We start from the raw sequence: 22,694 nt of genomic DNA, 5'->3' as shown, positions 1-22,694 counted from the left end.
CTATTATGAGAAGTGAGCTGTATGTATGTATGTAAACTCTGTAGAGTGGGGTCCAGCACAGTGCCATGTGAGGGTTAACTGCTATGATCATTATGAAAAGACCTGGGTTTCCCTTCGGAACAGGCTGACAGTAGTGTGAGACAAGAACTTACCCAGGTTCTCTGCCTTGTAGGTTATTGTGCTGGGCTGGCAGAAGGGCAGTGAGTAGTATTCATAAGGTAGCTGGGTTCGAGAGCTGGTGAGCTTCACAGCCTAGTGGGAGAAGAGAGGCTGTTATTCCTCAATCCAGGAACCAAGATGAGTGTTTCAAAAATCCTCCTTGGTACCCACACATCTTTGGTACACTCGGTAATATTATCTGACAGGCAAACCAAGGGCAGCAGATCCGACTGTACTATACCACACACTACACTGCCTACAATTCTGAATTTCATATTTCATTTTTAGATCACATTATGGATTTTGTTTAAAATGACAACCAAATTCAATATATATTGAGAATCTTCAACATGCCAATATCCTATAATTTCACTTCTGGGCATCTTTCTTAAGGAAATAACTCCAAATGAGGAAAAAACAATAGGAACAGAGCTTCACTCCTTATTCATACCCACACTGGTCTGCCTCCAATTCCACTTCCAGCTCCTCTGTTGCACCCCCTCCCGCTCAGGCTTTGAACCTGCGGTTCTCTACTCAACTATGCATATCTGGCTCCTTCTCACATTTAGGTCTCAGCTTACATCCTTTCACCTGGAATTCCTCCTCTAATCACCTTCCTTCACTGTTCTCTATTTCCACACTCATAGTTTCCTTTATAGCATATCTGATAAATGGTAATTATTTTGTTTACCTGTTGCTTTTTTTAACCAGTGCCCCCCATGAGAATTTAAGATTTAAGTACCATGAGGGCAAGGACCATGTGTGTCTCTCACCTCTCTAACCCCAGTGCCTACAGAGTTAGGCACACAGTTGGTGCTCATTAAATATTTGCTGAATGACAGGAGAGAGGAAAAGTGGAAAAACAACTAAAAGCCCCCAAAATGGGAAACTAGTCAAGAAACCATAATATTTTCAATCAATTAAATATTATGCAAACGCTAAAAATGAAGTTTAAGAAGAACATGAGGGAGAATGTTTAGGAAATGATGTGAGTGCACAGAATATAGCTCTGGAATTGGTGACAGAGACAACACCCCCAGCACGGATAAAATAGAACCAATCCAAATGTTGTAAAAAATAAATCTTAATCTAAATGCAACCAAAATTATCGCTGCTATTTAGGAACTATTGACCATTCCTTATACACCATCTAAAAGTCTAAAGAGTTTTTAGAACCCAGGTCCACAATCCTTATTTAAAACTCTTGCTTTGGAATTAGGAGTTTTTTGGATTTTCAAAGGGCAATGTGGTATATAATAAATCATAGGCTTCATAACACCTCCCAGCTGGGTCTGGAGCAGTACCCCATATTCAATGACTATTTGTGCAAAGAAATGCAAAAATACTCATAGTAAGTAGGAGAAATAAAGTCAATAAACAGTTCACGTCCAGTCTTGCCTACGATCAGTTTAGAAACACTGGATTTCAGAGCTTTTTAGTTGTCTGATTGAGGGACTGAGGATCACTATTAAGCATTTCATGAGTCGCTTGAGGCAAGATGGCCAAAAAGTTACTGTCTGTTGTAACAGTCTGCTATTTTGTGTTTCTTGGCATTCTCTCTTTCTGGACAATCAGAAAGAATCCACAGTACACAGACTGAGTCCCACCTGTATGTTCCCTCCTACCCTCTTTCTTCCTACCCATTGTGAGAGGTGTCCACTCTCACATCCCCAAGCGTGACAGGACAGAAGCCACAGTCACCCTGTTCTTCCTATGCCACAATCTTTGCTCTGGAGGGGGCTTTAGGCAGAGACATCGGGAAGAAGGGTTTTGAAGTGATAAGAGATGGGGCTCTGAACTAACCCTCTATCTTCCTCACCACGTGACCTTGGGCAAGTTAGTTCCTTTATCTGTAAAATGCACAGTAAATCTGTAAAACATACAGTTTTACGGATTTGCCTCAAGAGGTTGGCATCCTGAACTCGGCCATGCATAATGCCTGACATGTAAATAACCCTCAATAAATGTTACTTTAATTATTGTTCCTGAAAGTTACAAGTCTGACTTCCAAGGAAGAGAGATGCTCACAATAATGCAACACATGTAACGTTGCATTTACTTGTTATTACATAGTTCTAAATGCACTCTCTAATAGTCATTCATCGGACATATTTATCCGCCCTGCCAGGCTATGTACTAGAAGCTGGTGACACAGCAGTGATGGAGACAAATAAGATTCCAGCTCTTTTAGAACTTGATTCATGGCAGTTCTCAGTTTTCCATAAATGTATTATTTATATTTTTAACCTCTAAACTGGTTAACTCCCCCTGGGTAATCAGAAGTTGCTTGTATCTGATGCCCCAAATAAATATGACATGTAGCAATTTGTAATCTTGCTAATACAGTTATGCACCACATAATGACATTTTGGTCAATGACAGACCACATATATGACCGTGGTCCCATAAGATTAGTACCATATAACCTAGGTGTGTAATAGGCTCTACCATCTAGATTTGTTGTGTAAGTACACTTTATGATGTTTGCACAACGACAAAACTGCCTAACGACACGTTTCTCAGAATGTATTCCCGTTGTTAAGTGATGCATGGCTGTACCTAAAACGTGGTGGCAAACAAAAGGGCACGTACATGACAGCACGTCCTGTGGACAGCCTTTTATGACTTTCTTGTATTCTGCTTCTCCTTTTGAAAACTGTGATGCCCAGGACAGGATAAAAACTTTATTTTCATGCAATCTCTCGGCTTTGCTTTTGCACAGACCAGTAAAGACACGGCTCACATCAACATGGCAATGAAGCAAGAAATGCACGTTTATTTTAGGAGAATTTATTTTTCTAACTTTCTAAGTTTTGCTAGCCCTTTACACAGAATCACCAAGGATCTGAAGGACTTCTTAAAAATTTCAACAATACATTATTTTGCCTATGGGGGACCAAGATGGTAGTCAAGAAGTTGGGGATTTATGGAGTTGTAAGAATGCCAAGTACCCTATACTGTAAACACAGAACAGAAAAAAAGTAGACTAAGAAAAATTTACCCAAGTATTAAGAGTGGTTATATTTGGGTGATGGTAAAGGAGAGTCCCTTAGCCAGGAGCCCTTGTACAAGGTCATGTCCCTTCCTTGGAGGCAGTCCATATCCTGCGACTGGTTCATGGAGGATGTAGAGAGCCGGTCCCCTTGCCTCAATCTGGAACAACTCTGAAGGGCCAGCCAGTCCAGTTCCAGAGCTTCCCACGGGCCTCTGCGGTACCACAGCTCGACGTCTCCCTCTGCCCAGTCCTGCTTCCCTCCCTCGCTCCCACGTGCTGACCCTGAGATCCACCCCAATAAACCTCCTGCACCAAATCTCCACCCGTGAGTTTGTTTCCTGGAAAACAAGATCCAAGAAGATCCACCAGCAAGCCCCAGCCCTGCATAGGGCTCTGAGAATGGCACCAAGAGCCCATCATTGTGGAGATATTAATCAAGGCACCACCCTGCTCACTGCCCCTCATCAACCATATTTTACGTGACTCCTCCCCCACCCCTGCCATGGTTCACTCACCCACAGGTGGGCATCTAGCCCGAAAAGGTGAGGTGGCCCAGATGGACAGCTTCTCTCTGGACTCTGATTTAGGGCAATGCTTCCCAAACCCTAATCATTCACTTGCCCTATCTACTTACCACTTATTTTGCTATTAATTTACATGTGACTCATTTTTAGCTAAATACATTTCAGAAGCAGACATTATAGCACTATTAAAAAGGGAAAATCAATAATGACAGCCATGAAATCATGAGTTGAAGTACTAGCTATATTTCCCAATATACGTTAAAAAGAGAATAGCTATTAAAATGTATTTGTCAACCACTTAAAATCTTCTCATATATCACCACTCAGATACGCAGTAAACAGTTTGGAAATACTGAACTGGAGAATCCAGCCAGGGGCAGAAGCTAAAATTGAAAAAACAGAGACCATAATAGGCTGTATACACAGATGATATGAGTTACGCAGAAAAAGCTGGTAACAGAGAAGAGCATGGAACAGATGGAAGAGGGAGGCAGAGATGTCATAGAGGAGGAGACAGAAAGGGATGGAGAAAGACAGAGACAGACAGACAGACAGGCACAAACAGAGACAGAGACAGACACACACACACACACATATGAGACGGAGACAAGTGAGAGAAAAACACAGACAGAAAAAAACAGAAACAGAGGGGCCAGCCCCATGGCTGAGTGGTTAACGCCATGCGCTCTGCTTTGGCAGCTTGAGGTTCACCAGTTTGGATACTGGGCGTGGACTTATACACCGCTCATCAAGCCATGCTGTGGCGGCATCCCACATAGAAGAACTAGAATGACTTGCAACTAGGATATACAACTATGTACTGGGGCTTTGGGAAGAAAAAAAACAAAAGAGGAAGATTGGCAACAGATGTTAGCTTGGGGCCAATCATCCTCACACACACACACACACACACACAAAAGCCTACCTTAAAAACAAACAAAAAGACAGAGAACCAGAGACAAAGAGAAAGAGAGAGAGGGACACAGAGAGAGAACACATTCACACAGGCAGAGCTGCAGAAAGCCAGAGGCGGACAGAGACAGACGACAAGGCAGAGTTGCTGGAACTGTGGGCTCCTGAGGGCACTCTGCTTGCAGCCCATGCAACCACAGGAGGGATGTGACCACTCACCACGGTCCTCCATCCAGTCTGCCCAGTACAGAGGCTGCAACAGGCCAGGAGTGCACTTACCTTGATTTCTACAGGGTCGTTCTGATGGAAGTTGATTGGCGCGACCCCAGGGACATAGAAGGCGCTTGTATCCCACGTGAGAAAGAGAAGCAGTAGGGACCACGGCAACCAATCCTGCTTGGAAGAAGAGAGGCTGCCATGGGAACGGGAAAGAAGCGAGCATCCCTCAGGGGCAGATCAAGTCATAGTGCCTCCTCCATGTCTGCTTTAACTGGCCCAGTCTCACCCAACTCTGAGAGGCCCGAGGCCCTTGTAAGTGCATTCTTCCAAACGTCCCCAAGAGTGCTACAAGACACGGACTCTGCACTTCCAGAAATGAGTCACAAAGAGAATGAAGTAACTAACATTGGGACAAAAGGAAGACTGTAGTACAGGAGCCACATCTCCCCACTTCTGGATCAATGTTCTTTTACACTCTCCTGTGTAGCTAACAGAAAACAACGCTCCATGTGTTCCACTGATTCCCATTTCTCTATATGGCAACAGGCTTGCTTTGTCAGGAAGCTCCCGTGTTCCCAAGATATTTTTCCTATATGCCTTCTCCAAAACTGTACTGACCTCATCAGCTCCCACTCTCCTCCTCACTCAGCTCTAGCTACACTGGCCTTCTTGTTGTCTCCTGATAGCAAAGCCCTTCTCCACCCCTCACTGTCACCTTTACTGTTCCCTCTGCCCCTCCCACAGATACCTGCAGGGCTCATCTCATTCCTTATTTCATTCAGGTCTCTCTCAAATGTCACTTCCTCAGAGAAGCCTTCACTGACTATCCTATCTAAAACAGCCTCCTCAGGGTTCCCATTACCCATTCGCCATCTACTTACTTCATTTCTCCTCATGGACTTATCTAATTGACATGTAAAAGACGTATTTGTTTATTTGTGTATTATCTGTCCCCCTCCACTCGAATGTTATCCCTGTGGGTGCAGGGACTGTGTCCCCCGTGCCAGGTGCAGAGTAGGCACTCAGTAAATAACCTGCATGCAGGACAGTTACTTGGGAATCAAAGGCAAGAAGGATCAATTATTGCCCTCAAGAAATGCAGCCCATCACAACACGGCTCTCCCTTCATTAATAACATGCTTGCCCCCTCAAAGAACGAGACTCCTGATATTCTCTCTCTGCCTGTGCTGAACAAGGAACTTCTGTGGTCCACACACCTGAATCTCCAACTCAATCGCGCCTCAGCATCTGTCTTCTCTCTCCACCCTCTTTCCTGCTGGGGCATTTCAGGCCCTCATTTCCTCCCCCCAGACAGTGGCCACAGCCTCCTGATCACCTTGCCTCTGCAGCATCTCAATCCTTCAAGTTACCCCGCCTCCACACACACACTTGGATCATTCTTTCTAGAACTCAGCTTTATAGAGAATCAGAATCACGCAGGGGGCTTGCCAAAAACGTAGACTCATCTGCATTTTACCAGGGGCACAAGTTGAGAAAAAAATCGCTTTAAAAGTCTGAGGTTCTGAGCTTAGTGCACTTTTTGTAGATACATAGCTTGGTCAAAGTCTTAAAAGCAATATATTCGGAGTGTTTTTCCTTTGATTTCTTGTGAACATTTATAAGTAACCGCCAGCTGATGTTCATTATGAAGTATGAAATAAGAGTCTGACCCCAATAAAAACAGTCAAAAATGGCTCAGACAGCTGGACTGTACTTGGTAAGCAGGAGGTCAGTGGAATTAGGGATGAGAGCAGGATCTTTAAAAAGAAATGACAAGACTAGAAGGTAGAAAATTGCCTTAGGGGGTAGGATTCTGTATAGGAAGACAGTATTTTTCCCTCTGTCCTTTTTTCTTTTAAAGATTTTATTTTTTCCTTTTTCTCCCCAAAGCCCCCTGGTACATAGTTGTATATTCTTCGTTTTGGGTCCTTCTAGTTGTGGCATGTGGGACGCCGCCTCAGCGTGGTTTGATGAGCAGTGCCATGTCCGCGCCCAGGATTCGAACCAACGAAACACTGGGCCGCCTGCAGCGGAGCGCGGGAACTTAACCACTTGGCCACGGGGCCGGCCCCCTCCCTCTGTCCTTTTCCATTTTTTAAAAATTTAGATTTACAAAAGAGTGCAAAGATACTATGAGAGTTCCCACGTACTCTTCACCCAGTTTCCCCTAGTGTTAACATCTTACATAACCACGCGCAAGGAAGGCTTTTAAAAAATAACTAGCTTTAAAAAGTTTTGAAAAAGTAAAACATACACAGTAAATAATTCAAACAGTACAAATGGGTATACCATGAAAAATAAATCTCCCTCCCACTTCAGCTCCCCATAGCCAAGCACTAATACCAGTCCCCTGAAAATCCCTCTAGAGCCATTCCACACACGCCCAAAGCAAAGGGCTCAGTAGTGTGGGAGGACTTCCTCCACGTGACCAATCATCAGAAGATTCTGGTCCTCCCTCTTTGGAACCCTTTGCTAGGCTTCACTGGTCAGTCCTCAGATAGTGAGTCCTTTGTGTGAGGGAAATAAACTCTGTCCTCTTTCTTCCTCTAATTCCTCCTTCTACCTGAATTCCAGTTAACTAAAATGCAAGGAAGACAAATCCTGTATTACTGGCATAAACTGCCATCCAAAAGTTGTTTGGAAAAAAAAATGAACTTTGAATTTTTGAAAATGATGCAGAAAACAATCCTCACACAAAGATACTGTCAACAAACTGCAAATCGACTTATCTTAGAGGAAGGATCAACAGATGAAAAATGGCAAAGGATATATCCATAAATGCTAGAATCTTTGAATAACATAAGTTGGCAACCAAAAGCAAATCAGAACTTTAGCTTAGAATTAATGACTGTACCAAGATGACAGTGTCAGTTTTAGATATTAAAATGTCACTGTTTTGATATTCTCATACAGCCGGAGGGATTATAAACTGAACACTCCTGGGGGGCAATTTGGCACTTTGTATCAAAAGCCTCCCAGAAGCGCATACTCTTTCACTCTGCAATTCTACCTCTAGATGTTAAGAAAAATATGACAAATATGACAAAATGTACAAAAAAGGATGTTCGCCATAGACTTATTGAAAACAGGTTCACTACTTATAATAGTAAAATGTCCAATATTAGCGGAATGGGTTAAATTATGGTGTATCCTCTTATCCATTTATGTAGTCATTAAAATTGATGACATATTTCTTGAGTGGGAATGTTCAAGCTTTAGATTTAAGTAGAAAAAGCAGGGGAGAGAACACTGCATAGCAGAATTACTTTTTTTAAGAAAGATATCTTTGGAGGCTGGCGTACTGGTGTAGCAGTTAAGGTTGCGCGCTCCGCTTCAGTGGCTCGGGGTTCACAGGTTCAGATCCTGGGCATGGACCTAGCACCACTCATCAAGCCACACTGTGGCGGCATCTCACATACAAAATAGAGGAAGATTGGCACAGATGTTAGCTCAGGGACAATCTTCCTCCCCCCGCCCCGCAAAAAAGTTATCTTTGAGAAAATGTTTAGGAGGCGAAATGGGTTATTTGAGTGATGGATTTTTTTTCCTTTTCTGTATATCTGTATTTTCTAATTTTTCTTAGGGGATTACATAGTATTTATACTACTTAAGAAAAATAATAAAATAAATCAGGCCCAAGAGAACATCACTGTTCTGAACACCTAGGTTAGAGTAATCCTAGCTTGGTCTCCACCTGCTGGCCCCAAGATGCGTTTCCAGCAGAACCTTCCACCTTCTCTTTCCAAGCCTCTGGGAAGACCAAGATTGTCCCTGCCCTTGGTGATCAGACTGCTCAGGGGAGGCTGCCTTCAAGCCTTTCTCAGGCTGTTTCTGATACCTGACCTCACCTTATTCAAGTCCTTCTTACCCTTAGAGGTTCAGTTGAAATGTTTCTTCCTTCAAGAACCCTGGATCCCCCACAGGGGGAATTATTCTCTTCCTTCCTTCTTTTTCAAAGCATTCTGTAACTATTTCTATGATGACACTAAAGGCAAAAGAATGGAAACTACCCAATGCCCAAATGAACTTTCACATCTATACATGTTCAAAGAATGCTGCTGAGCTGACAAATATTTAAATCTATACTTGTTATAGTAATATCACTTTTCATGTTGAATTATGGTCATTTAAGTATCTGCCATCTCTCCAGCTGTACTAGTCACTTGTCTAGCTTTGCTGTTGGGCATACTCAATGAATCCTTATCCAACAAATTAATAAGCACCAATCAACCTCTGATCTATACAAATATGAAACCATCTACTCACATATAGATTGAATATTATGGTTCTTAATCTTTGCTGTATCCCCTTGAGAATCTGATTTTTTAAAAATTCTCAAATTTAAAGAGTTTTTGACATCTCTCACCTTTCCACCTGTCCAAGGACCTAGTTTGAGAATCTCTGAGAACATTTATTATGCTTATACCCTACCTGTATGTCTAGGATAGTGGTTCTCAATGCTGATGCGTATTAGAATAACCTGGGGAGTAAATGGATTAAATTCCTAATCAGAAAGCATGGAGTGGTTGAATAGATTAAAAAACCCCCAAGATCCAGTGATACGCTGTCTACAAGAGACTCACTTTAGATCTAAAGACACACATAGGCTGAAAGGGATAGAAAAAGAGATTCCATGTAAATGGTAACCAAAAGAAAGCAGGCATGGCTACAGTTCTATCTGACAAAATAGACATTGAGTCAAAACTATCTAGAGACAAAAGTCATTACATAATGACAAAAGGGTCAATTCAACAGGAAGCTATAACAGTTATAGATATATATGCACCTAACGTCAGAACACCTAAGTATATAAAGCAAATATTGACAGATCTGAAGGGAGAAATTGACAGCAATACAGTAATAACAGGGGACTTTAACACCCCACTTACAATAATGGATAGAGCATCCAGGCAGAAAATAAACAAACAGCTGACTTGAAAAGCTCTATAGACCAAATGGACCCAGCAGACATAAGAGAACCTCCCACCCAACTCCAGAAGAATATACGTTCTTCTCAAGTGTACATGGAACATTCTCCAGAACAGATCACATGTTAGGTCACAAAACAAGTCTTAAATTTAAGATTGAAATCATTCCATGTATCTTTTCTGACCACAATGGAATGAAAGTAGAAATCAGTAACAGCAAAAAACAGGAAAATCCACAAAAATGTGAAAACTAAACAACACACTCTTGAACAACCATTGGGTCCAAGAGGAAATAAATGAGAATTTAAAAAGTACCTCAGACAAAAGAAAATGAAAACGCAACATACCAAAACTTATGGAATGCAACAAAAGCAGTACTCAGAGGAAAGTTTACACTGATAAATGCCTGCATTAAAAAAAAAGATTTCAAGCAAACAACCTAATTTTTTACACTGCAAGGAACTAGAAAAAGAACTAAGCCCAAAGTTAGCAGAAGGAAGCAAACAATAAAGATTAGAGCAGAAAGAAATAAAAAAGAGAATTTTAAAAATAGAAAAAAATCAACAGAATTAAGAGTTGGTGTTTTGAAAAGATAAACAAAATTAACAAAGCCTTAGCAACACTAAGGAAAAAGAGAGAAGACTGAAATAAATAAAATCAGAAATGAAAGAGGAGACATTACAACAGATGTCTCAAAAGTAAAAATGATCATAAAGGACTATAATGAATAATTACATATCAACAAATTGGATAACCTTGAGGAAATGGATAAATTCCTAGAAACATACAACCTAACAAAACCAAATCAAGAAATAGAAAGCCTAAAGAGACCAATAAAAAAAGAGATTAAATCAGTAATCAAAAACCTCCCAACAAAGAAAAGTCTAGGACCAGATAGCTTCACAGGCGCATTCTTCCAAACATTCAAAGAAGAATTAATACCAATCCTTAAACTTTTCCAAAAAACAGAAGAGGGAACACTTCCAAACTCATTTTATGAGGCCAGCATCATCCTGATACGAAAACCAGAAAAAGATACCACAAGAAAAGAAAAGTACAGGCCAGTATCCTTGATGAACACAGATGCAAAACTCCTCAAAATACTAGCAAACTGAATTTAACAGCACATTAAAAGGATCATACACCAAGATCAAGTGGGATTGATCCCTGGATACAAGGATGGTTCAACACATGCAAATCAATTCGTTTTGTCAATGTGTGCTACATCACATTAACAAAATGAAAGAAAGAAAACCACATAACCATCTCAATAGACACAGAAAAAGCATTTGAGAAAGTTCATATCCATTCATGGTTAAAATTCTCGATAAAGTAAGTATAAAAAGAACTTACCTCAACACAATAAAGGCCATATATGAAAAACCCACAGTTAACATTATTATTTCTTGCTAATCAAAAATATGTGTTCAGGGGCTGGCCCCGTGGCCAAGTGGTTAAGTTCACATGCTCTGCTTCAGCGGCCCAGGGTTCCACTGGTTCAGATCCTGGGTGTGGACATGGCACTGCTTATCAAGCCACGCTGAGGAGGTGTCCCACACAGCACAACTAGAAGGACTTACAACTAGAATTTACAACTATGTACTGGGGGGCTTTGGGGAGAAGAAGAAGAAGAAAAAGAAGATTGGCAACAGATGTTAGCTCAGGGCCAATTTTTAAAAAGAAGAAATATTTATATATATGTGTTCTAAATTTCTCTTCCTAGGAAGCCAGACACCAAACCTTTTTGCCTCATCTGATATGTGACTCAAAGCCAGGGCAGAGGATTACAATCTTCTGTGGTTATCAAGCCAATTAAATCTAAGAAGCTACTCCAGTTCTACTTTCTTTTGCAACAGAATCCTCCAATCTTAACAGACACTGCCTTGGGGAACTCAAGGTCTTGCTGAGAACTCAGGTGGCAGAGGAAGGAAAAGCAAATCCTGAAAGACTTCAACACACTTTTGTTCCAAAGTCTCAAAGCAAGTAATCAAGTACATACACAAAAAAACAACACAAACAAAAAGACACAACAACGAGGATAATACTCCCCGTGATGGAAAACAACACTAAAAAGCAACAAGAAGCCACAGAATTGCTGAGCACCTATACCGTAGGCAGAAGGCACTGGGGCAGTCGGTCCCTTCCTTCCATTGACTGAGCTCCCACTTTATGCTGAGCACTTTACAAATGCTGATTTGCGCCATCCTCACAACTACAATTACCTTGGGACTTATGTCATCATTTCGCAGATGACTGTGAGTTAACCTGAGATCCACAGATTAAATAACTTGCCTGAGGTCAGAATGTACAGGAACAGGGATGCTCTTTTCAAGCAAGTGACTTACATTAAGAGATGATGAGCATGTAACCCTATCGGTAACACCGGCAGCTAACATTTACTGAATACTCATTATGTGCGAGGGGCAGTTCTAGGTTCTTTCCAGCAATAAACCAATTAATCTTCACAACAATCCAGCGAGGTAGAGACTCTTATTATTCTCATTTCACCCATGAAACTGAGGCTCAGAGAGGTGACATAACACTGGCTGAGCTAGGATTTGTACCCAGGCAGTCTGATCCCAAAGCCCATGCTCTAACCAGTACAGAAATCAGTTCACGATTTCTTGAGCACCTACTGTGTCAGGTACTGTGCCAGTCTCACAGAATGCATGCCCACTAGGAGCTTTCAGCCAGTTAAGGGACAGAGACAAATCATCAGCCAATCACAATACTAGGTCCCAGATGCTATCGAGGGCCTAGTATCTTATCCTATCAGTTAAGAGGCTAAGAAGTATACAGGAGCAGCTACATGCCCAGTCTTGGTGGGGAGGGGTGCACACCTAAGAACTCAAGTGGTCTACTCAAAGACCTGAAGGGAAAGGAGAAGTGTTCCAGAAAGAGCAAAACACAGGCATAAAGGCCTGGGGACAACCATAGGGAGTTTTTGGCAGGTGAAGTGTAGGCTGGTGCTTCTCAAACTTTAATGTGCATGTAGATCACCTGGAGGCCTTGGTAAAACGCAGATTCAGATTCAGCAGGTCTAGGGTGAGGCCTGGGATTCTGCATTTCTAACCAGCTCCCAGGTGATGATGACATTTCTAGTTCACAGACCATTCCTTGAGTAGCAAACATGCACAGGTCTGTGTAGTCAAGAGGCTGGAGAATAGGTGACGGACACACACAAGCCACATTGAGGAGTGTAGGCTTCATCCTCAGCACAGTGGGGAAGACGCTAAAGAGGCTTAAGCAGGGCAAAGATAAATCAGACCTGCAGTTTTAAAGACTACTTTGGCTAGTGTGTGTGTATGTGGGGGGGGGGGGGGCAGGGGGAGTGTGTGCAGCACATTTCTGCTCCAGAGACATAGTAATGTCCAGTCCTAGACTTGACACCTAACAAAGACAAATGAAATTGCCCACAAATTCCTGATCAGATGTGAAGACAAGCAGCCGTCAGGTGGAAGCAGAACGCAGCCAGTGGTTCGGAAACTCGAGCATGTAAGGAAATCACCAGGAGGGCTTATCAAAACAGATTCCTGGGTCAACCCTAGACTGCTTTCATCAGTAGGTCTGGAGCAGGGCCCAAGAATTTGCATTTCTAGCAAGTTCCCAGGAGATGCTCATACTGCTGGTCAGGTTTTGGGATCACACTTTGAGAACCACTGGTATAGAAGAAAAATTCACAGGCTTTAGGGGCCATACAGACAGGAATTCAAAGCCCAGACCCACCACTTCCTAGCTGTGTGACTTTGGGCAAGTCTTTTAAACTCTTTGAGTCTTGGGTTTAACTGTAAAATAGGAATATAACACCAAACTCTTGGCAGGGTGGTGGAGTGGTGATGGTGGGAAGGATTAAATAAAGTACATAAAGCACTTTGCACATAGTAGGTGCTTGATAAGGCAGAGTGGCCTTGTTTGGGGTTGCAGTGGAAGGCAGGACCAATGAGTACACTGCAAGGAGGGAGACAGAGGCTGAGTCTAAGGAATCTTCCAACAAGGGAGCTATCCAGCCAAGGAAAAGGCCTTCAGCAGGAGTGAATCAGACAGAAGCAGGTGACCGTGGAAGGAGGTGGAAGTCCATATCCCTACCCCAGTGGGAGAGTGAACCGGAAGCCTTATGACTTCCCTTAAAACTCAAGAAATTCATGATTCCCTTGACAATACGGAACACTTTAGCAACCCAAAGGTAGAAAAAAACAAGGCAAAGTTCCACCCAGAGCTGAGTTCCATAAAGACATTTTTTGAAGAAGCTTAGGAGTCAGGTAACCCAGGAGTCCAGAGAGGGGAAGTGATATACCCATGGTCACAGAGCAAGTCATCTGCAGAATGAAGGAAGTCCAGCAGCACCAAACCTGGCACAACCGAGTGATCACAAGTTTGTCACCATGGTGGCAGTCATGCTCAGAAACAGTCTGAGGTCGTGATTAGAGGTGTCCAGAGAACTGTGCCACCACAGATGAAGTGCTTTTTGTCTCCCTTTACCCTCCCTAATTCTCGTTCTCTGTTTCTTTGTTTCCCTTGTCCCTCCTCCAATTCAATGCTTTTCGAATAATAAACCAACTACTGTAGTCAGTCTGGTATTTACCCTTCAGGATTATTTTGAAAAGAAGAAGAACGAAGGCAGATTAATTCTACCAAATATTAAAATACAGAGCTATCTAACTGTTTGGTGCTGGAGGAGACAGAAAAGACTTAAACATACAAATTGAAATAGAAGTACTAGAAGAAAATATAGATATACTTTTAAACAATCTTGACACAGAAAGTTTTCTAAGAATGAAACAAAATCCAGAAACTATAAAGAAAAAGGATATATAATAAGAAGGAAGAAAATGAAAAAAAAAAAAAAAGACACCAAAGAGAAAGAAAAAGACAATTTGGGTAAAAACATTTACCACATACCTGACAAGGACTAATTTCTTTAATGTACCAAGAGCTCTTACAAACCAATGAAGGACAAATAACCCAAAAGAATACGAATGAGTGGTTAAAAAAAAAAGTTCAAATGGTCAAACATAAAAGATGCTCAACATCATTCATAATTTAAAAATGTAAATCAAAATAATGATATCTCATTTTTCACCTATCAGAGTCACAGAGCTTTAAAAAATCTGAATACACCAGATATAGGTAAATCGGTACAGTCTTTGGGGAGGGCAATTTAGCAATATATACTTAAATGGGAGCTAGAACTACTATTGAAGGGCTGCCAACGTAAGTTATTAAGTAGGAAGAAAAAGTGAGATGCACAGCAGTGTATGTGCTGTATAACCTCATTTGTCTAAGTAGTTTTTTAAGAGCATGTACCAAAGCCAAAGACAACACAAGAAAAGAAAACAACAGACGAATATACCTCATGAACACAGAAAAAATCCTTAACAAAATATTAGCAAATCGAATCTAGCAACATATAAAAAGGTTTATACATCATGACCCACTGGGGTTTATCCTCGAAGTGCAAGGTTGGCTTATTATCTGAAAATCAATTAATGTAACACATCATATAAATAGAATAAAGGACAAAAGCCACACAATCATCACAACAGAGGCAGAAAAAGCACGTGACAAAATTCAACACACATTCATGATAAAAAGTCTCAACAAACTAGGAACAGAAAGGAACTTCCTCAACCAGATAAAGGGCAGCTCTGAAAAACCCACAGCCAACATCATACTTAATGGTGAAAGACTGAATGCCTCCCCCCTAAGATGAGGAACAAGGCAAGAATGTCCACATATGCCATTTCTATTCAACACTGAGCTATAAATGCAAATAATGTGCACTAGATAAAATAATTAATTAAAGGCATCTAGATTGGAAAGAAAGAAGTAAAAGTGCTTTTATTTCCAAATCATATACCTTGTATCTAGAAAATTCTAAGGAATCCACAAAACAACTGCTAGAACTAATAAACAAGTTGAGCATGGTCATAGACTACAAGATCAATATATAAAAATTAATTGTATTTCCACATACTAGCAACAAACAATCCAAAATTTAAAAAATAGTCCCATTTACCATAGTTTCAAAAAAAAATATTTAGGAATAAATTTTTTGGTTTTGGTTTTGTTTGAGGAAGATTAGCCCTGAGCTAACATCTGCTGCTAATCCTCCTCTTTTTGCTGAGGAGGACTGGCCCTGAGCTAACATTTGTGCCATCTTCCTCTACTTTATATGTGGGACACCTGCCACGGCATGGCTGACAAGTGGTGCATGGGTCCTCACCCAGGATCCGAACTGGCAAACCCTGGGCCGCTGAAGTGGAATGTGTGAACTTAACCACTGGCCAATGGGCCAGCCCCAGGAATAAATTTTTTAAAAGGACTTGTATTCTAAAAATTATAAAACACTGCTAAGAGAAATGAAAGAAGATCTAAATAATTGGAGAGATATTCCATGTTCATGGATTGAAGACACAATATTGTTAGGATGGCAATTTTCCCATCAGAATCCCAGCGAGCTTTTTGTAGAAACTGACAAGTTGACCCTAAAATTTATATGGAAACAAAAAGGGCCCGGAAGATCCAAAACAACTTTTAGAAAGAACAAAATTGGAGGATTTATACTACGCAATTTCTAAGCTTATTTATTTATTTATTTATTTTTCTGCTTTTTCTCCCCAAATCCCCCAAGTAGATAGTTGTATACTTTAGTTGTGGGTCTTTCTAGTTGTGGCATGTGGGATGCCGCCTCAACACGGCCTACTGAGTGGTGCCATGTCAGTGCCCAGGATCCGAACCAGCAAAACCCCGGGCCGCTGAAGCGGAACGTGCGAATTTAACCACTCGGCCACAGGGCCAGCCCCTCTAAGCTTATTTTTAAAAAGCTACAGTAATCAAGACAGTGTATAAGAATAATGATCAATGAAACAGAATTAAAAGTCTAGAAATAAATCTTTATATTTACAGTAAATTGATTTCCAACAAAGTTAACACAGCAATTCAATAAGGAAAAGCTAATCTTTTCAACAAATGGTGCTTGGACAGTTGGGTAGCCATATGCAAAAGAAACTTCACATTATACACAAAAATTAACTCAAAATGGATTATAAACCTAAACAGAAAAGCTAACACTATAAAACTTCTAGAAGAAAAGCTAGGAGAAAATCTTTCTGACCTTGGGTTAGGCAAAGATGTCTTAGATACAAGACTAAAAGCGCAATGCATATTTTAAAAATTGATGTTGGACTTCATCAAAATTTAAAGCTTTCATACTTCAAAGGATATCATTAAGAAAATGAAAAAGAGGCCACAGACTAGGAGAAAAATCTTTGCAACTTACATATCTGATAGGGGATTTGCATACAGAATATGTAAAATAGTGTTACACCTTAGTAATAAGACAATCCAATTTAAAAATGGGAAAAAGATTTTTATAGACATTTCACCAAAGATGACATAAGTATGGCCAATAAGCATATAAGATGTTTGATATCATTTGTCATTAGGGAAATGCAAACCAAAACCACAATGAAGTATCACTACACACCCACTAGAATGGCTAGCCTCAAAAACACAGACAACAACAAGTGTGGACAAAGATGTGGAGAAACTGGAACCCTCATATATTGGTGGGAATGTAAAACAGTACAGCCACTTTGGAAAGTCTGGCAGTATCTTTAAAAAGTTAAACATAAACGTACGATACTATCCAGCAATTCCAATCCTAGGCATTTATCCAAGAGAAAAGGAAATACATGTTCATACAAAGACTCGTACATGAATGTTCCCAATAGCTTTGATCCCAAAAGCTCAAAATTGGAAACAATCGAAACACCTATCAATTGGAGAACGGATAAACAAAATGTAGTATAGCCATACAGCAAAATACCACTCAGCAACAAAAAGGAGAGAACTACCAATTCATGTTAGAACATGCATGAACCTCAAAAATATTATGCTAAGTAAAAGAAGCCAGGTGCAAAAGTCTATATATTATATAATTCCACTTATACGAAATGCCCAGAAAAGGCAAATCTATAGACAGAAAGCAGATCAGTGGTTGGATAGCTGTAGGAGCTGGGACTGACTCTAAGTGTCAATCCCTTGACTGTTAGGGAACTTGCTGGAGAGGCAGAAATGTTCTAAAACTTTGTGTCCGTGTGATTATTGCACAAGTCTTCACAGGCATACCTCAGAGATAGCGTGGGTTCAGTTCTAGACCACTGCAATAAAGTGAACATCACAATAAAGCAAGTCACACAAATTTTCTCATTTCCCAGTGCCTATAAAAGTTATATTTACGCCATACTTTAGTCTAATAAGTGTGTGATAGCATTATGTCTAAAAAAATAATGTACACATCTTAATTAAAAATACTTTATTGCTAAAAAATGTTAACCATCATCTGAGCCTTCAGTGAGTCATAATCTTTTTGTTGGTGGAGGGTCTTGCCTCGATGTTGATGGCTGCTGACTGATCAGGGGGGTGGCTGCTGAAGGATGGGATGGCTGTAGCAATTTCTTAAAATAAGACATCAATGACGTTTGTTGCATTGATTGACTCTTCCTTTTGCAGAAGATTTCTTTGTAGCATGCGATGCTGTTTGTTTGATAATGCATTTTACCCACAGCCCGACTTCTTTCAAAATTGGAGTCAATCCTCTTAAACCCTGCTGTTGCTTTAACAACTAAGTTTATCTTTTGTTGTCATTTCCACAGTCTTCACAGAATCTTCACCAGGAGCAGATTCCACCTCAAGAAACCACTTTCTTTGCTTATCCTTAAGAAGCAACTCCTCATCTGTAAAAGTTTTATCATGAGACTGCAACAATTCATTCACATCTTCAGGCTCCACTTCCAATTCTAGTTCTCTTGCTAGTTCCACCACATCTGCAGTTATTTCCTCCAATGAAGTGTGCCCCTCAGTCATCCCTGGGGTTTGGAATCATCTTCTGCCAAATTCCCATTAATGTTGATATTTTGACCTCTTCCCATGAATCATGAATGTTCTTAATGCATCTAGAATGGTGAATCCCTTCCAAGAAGGTTTTCAATTGACTTTGCCCAGATCCATCAGGGGAATCACTATCTATGGCAGCTATGGCTTTACAAAGTGCATTTCTTAAATAATAAGACTTGAAAGCCAAAATTACTCTTTGATCCCTGAGCTGCAGAATGGATGTTGTGTCGGCAGGCATGAGAACAATATTCATCTCACTGCACATCTCCATCAGAGCTCTTGGGTGACCAGAAGCATTGTCAACGCGTGGTAATATTTTGAAAGGAATCTTTTCTTCTGAGCAGTAGGTCACAACGGAGGGCTTAAAATATTCAGTAAACCATGTTGTAAAAAGATGTGCTGTCATCGAAGCTTTACTGTTCCATTTATAGAGCACAGGCAGAACAGATTTAGCATAATTCTTCAGGGCCCTAGGATTTTCAGAATGGTAAATGAGCTTGGCTTCAACTTAAAGTCACTAGCTGCCATTAGCCCCTAACAAGAGAATCAGGCTGTCCTTTGAAGCTTTGACTTTCACTTCTCCTCTCTAGCTACGAAAGTCCTAAGTGACATCTCCTTCCAATAGAAGGCTGTTTTGTCTACATTGAAAATCTGGTGTTCAGTGTAGCCCCCTTCATTAATTACCTTAGCTGGATCTTCTGGGTGACTTGCTGCAGCTTCTCCATCAGCACTGGCTGCTTCGCCTTGCATTTTCATGTTATGGAGATGGTTTCTTTCCTTAAACCTCATGCTAGCTTCAAACTTTTCTTCTGCAGCTGCCTCACCTCTCTCAGCCTTCACAGCATTGGAGAGAGTTGGGGCCTTGCTCTGGATTAGGCTTTGGCTTAAGGGGATGTTGTGGCTGGTTTGATCTTCTATCCAGACCGCTAAAACTTTCTCCATATCAGTAATAAGGCTGTTTCGCTTTCTTAGCATCAGTGTGTTCACTGGACTAGCACTCTAATTTCCTTCAAGAACTTTTCCTTTGCATTCACAGCTTGACTGTTTGGCGCAAGAGGCCTAGCTTTCAGCCTATCTCAGCTTTCAACATGCCTTCCTCACTAAGCTTAATCATTTCTAGCTTTTGATTTAAAATGAGACATGTGACTCTTCCTTTCACTTGAACACTTAGAGGCCATTGTAAGGTTAGTAACTGGCCTAATTTCAACATTGTTATGTCTCAGGGAATAGGGAGGAGAGGGAGACGGATGGGAGAACAGCTGGTCGGTGGAGCAGTCAGAACACACACAACATTTACACATTAACTTCACCAGCTTATATGGGCGTGGTTCGTGGCACCCCAAAACAGTTACAATGGTAACATCAAAGATTCCTGATTACAGATCACCATAACATATAATAACAATAAAAAAGTTTGAAATATTGCGAGAACTACCAAAATGTGACACAGACACATGACGTGAGCAAATGCTGTTGGAAAAATGGTGCCGACAGACTTGCTCAACACAGGGTTGCCACATTCCATCAATTTATAAAAAACACAATATCTGCAAAGCACAAAACAAACTGAAATGCAATAAAATGAGTTATGCCTGTACATTTACCAAAAATCATTGAACTGTACACTTAAAATGGGTCATTTTCTGGCATTAAATGATACTTTCATAAACCAGAAGAAAAAAAATAACCAGCTAGAGGGAGATATAGATGAAACAAGTTTGACAATATAATGGTAATTGTTGAAGCTGGGTGATGGGTTATGGGGGTTCATTATACTATTTCTTCTACTTTTGTGTATGTTGGAAATTTTTTATAATAAAAAGTTTTTAAAAATAGACATTTTTATGTGTATAAAAATGTTCTGGAGAAATCTATGTTAAAAAAATCAAAGACTATTTAACTCTGATGAATGGATCTGGGGTAGCCAAGTGACTTTCTTTTCATTTATAGCTTTTTTCCACTATCTTTTTTCTATGTACGTGGATCACTCATATTCAAATAAATATTTAGATTTTAAGAAGGGGAAGGAAATGGGCTGCCTCTGAAAGTCCCCCTGAAGACATACAGGAAATGGGAGACATAAGGTAAGGAGAATGCAGAGGAGATTCTGGCATGAGCGTGTGGGGAACCAGACTAGATCGGCAATTCTTAACCTCAGGGAGGGTGTTGCGAACCCCTCTGAGGATCTTATAAAAGCTACAGACCCTGCTCCCAGAAAAAACGCTCCAAAATGCAGAATGTGACATATGATTCCAGGAGGATCTAGGACTTAGAAGTTCATGGGCCCCTGAGAAGACCCCCTATACTAGACACCATGACAACTTTCTGTGAGTCTTTGACTTTACTACCTCTGCAGCCCTCACAGCCTGAGAGAGGATGTTTGACCCATGGTTCATTTCTGTAAGGAAGTTAAGGAGGAGCAAAGTACTTGCTTCTTGGCAAATTCCTTTGTATCTTTCTTTAATTTTTAATTGGTCACCACAGGCACTCCCATGTGAGGTTCAGTCTGAAAAGTCAATTAGGTATCTGGCAAACATCTTTTGCATTTTCAGAGCCATGAAAGGAGAGAGAGTTCTAAGACATGTGAACCAGCCCATTTAACATTATTTTGCTTTACTCGGTTTCCAAGCCCCGAGACTGCAAAGGTAGCATGTCAAGGAACAAGGTGATGGCAATCTAGAAGCCCTTTGTGCTGTAATCTAACACCCCATCACTGGCAAAGATAGGGGTGACCTGGAAAGTTATAAAGCTGAAGAGACTCAAGAATCAAGGTCTTGCCTTTCCTATCCATTTTATTCTTGGGGACCACGCATGGGAAAAATCTTTCCCAACAGCCCAGTGAAGGACTACGAGGACTAAAAAGTACCCTTCACCCCCTAACATTTGCCCCACCCAGTTTGAAAGGAGTGAGCAATTAATTTCCCAAGAAAATAGGAAGTTTCCCCTGAGAACTGAAAATTATTTTATTCACTCACATTCTCTGTGGCCTGAAGTTAACCTTTCCTTTTCTGGAGCCCTTTGCCTGGCAGTCTCCCTCCCTATAAATAGCATCATCTAGTGATACAGGCTGGCCAATCTGAACAGCCTTGCCGGTTCCTATTTCATGCTTTTCCTGCTACAAAAGCAGCAGCTTTCTTAACAGTAAGCTAGATTCTTCTTTTTCCTTCTCAAAGATACAGTCACTATTTTAAGATCACTCAGTAACTGCTCCCCAGATTAAGCCAAAAAAAAAAAAGAAAAAGAGAAAGGCTTTGGGGCACAGTTTGCCGGCAGTTAACTGAAATCAACTACCCACTCAGTTAAAGCTCCCTAAGAATTCAACCACACGTGCAGGATGGCTAATGATGCTGAAGACCACTTACCAAGCTGCCCCCATGAAGCTAAAGAACTCACAGAGGAAAAAAACAGAACCAAATTAGCCACAGGAGACTCCAAATATGTAGCCTTTATTTCAGAGCTCACAGCTACATAGTAGCTGTTGAGCAGAGAGACATAAAAAGACTCAACGGTCTTTTGCTGGTAGGGAAAAACCCACAGCAGGCTGTCGAAGGCCAGGTGAAACTAATAACCACCCTCATCGAGCAACAGACAACTAGACCTAAACATTGAGGCCAGAAAGTGCAAAGATAAAACCTATGAAACGCACTGACCCTCCCTCTCCCCCTGGGGTATTTATAAAGAACCCTCAGTCCAAGAGATGGGCTTAGATGCTTCACCTCCGGAAGACTTCAAACCTTGGAGTAGAAAAGAGCTCTCTCTGTGCTGGACACTTTCATGTCTTACTTCATTTAATCACCACAACAATCCTCTGAGGTCAGTATCATCCTCATTTTAAAATAAGGAAACTGATTCAGTTTGGGATGACGAAAAAGTTCTGAAGATGGATGATGGTGACGGTTACACAACAATGTGAATGTACTTAATGCCACTGAACTGTATTCTTAAAATAGTTAAAATGGCAAATGTTATGTGTATTTTCCCACATACACAAGAAAACATTTTAAAAGAGGTAACTGAGGTTTAAAGAAGCAAATAGTTTGCCCAAAGTCATAAAACCCA

The 22,694-nt window shown here is 40.9% G+C and overlaps 1 protein-coding gene across 4 annotated transcripts in view; it reads right to left on the bottom strand.

Moving 5' to 3' along the window:
* TM9SF4 (transmembrane 9 superfamily member 4) overlaps nt 1-22,694 on the bottom strand; it is a 53,004-nt gene that overhangs the window by 23,848 nt on the left and 6,462 nt on the right. For all 4 annotated transcript variants that reach the window (XM_014845052.3, XM_044748046.2, XM_070485730.1 and 1 more), the window contains 2 exons: nt 4,870-4,983; nt 153-252 (listed from right to left, as the gene is read on the bottom strand). In XM_014845052.3, coding sequence (XP_014700538.1) covers nt 153-252; nt 4,870-4,983 — 214 coding nt within the window. The remainder of the gene's footprint in view (nt 1-152; nt 253-4,869; nt 4,984-22,694) is intronic.

This window comes from Equus asinus, chromosome 15, assembly GCF_041296235.1.
Source record: "Equus asinus isolate D_3611 breed Donkey chromosome 15, EquAss-T2T_v2, whole genome shotgun sequence".
NCBI lineage: Eukaryota > Metazoa > Chordata > Mammalia > Perissodactyla > Equidae > Equus > Equus asinus.
Note: the sequence above shows the minus strand (reverse complement) of the source record. Positions and strands in the feature narration are given on the sequence as shown.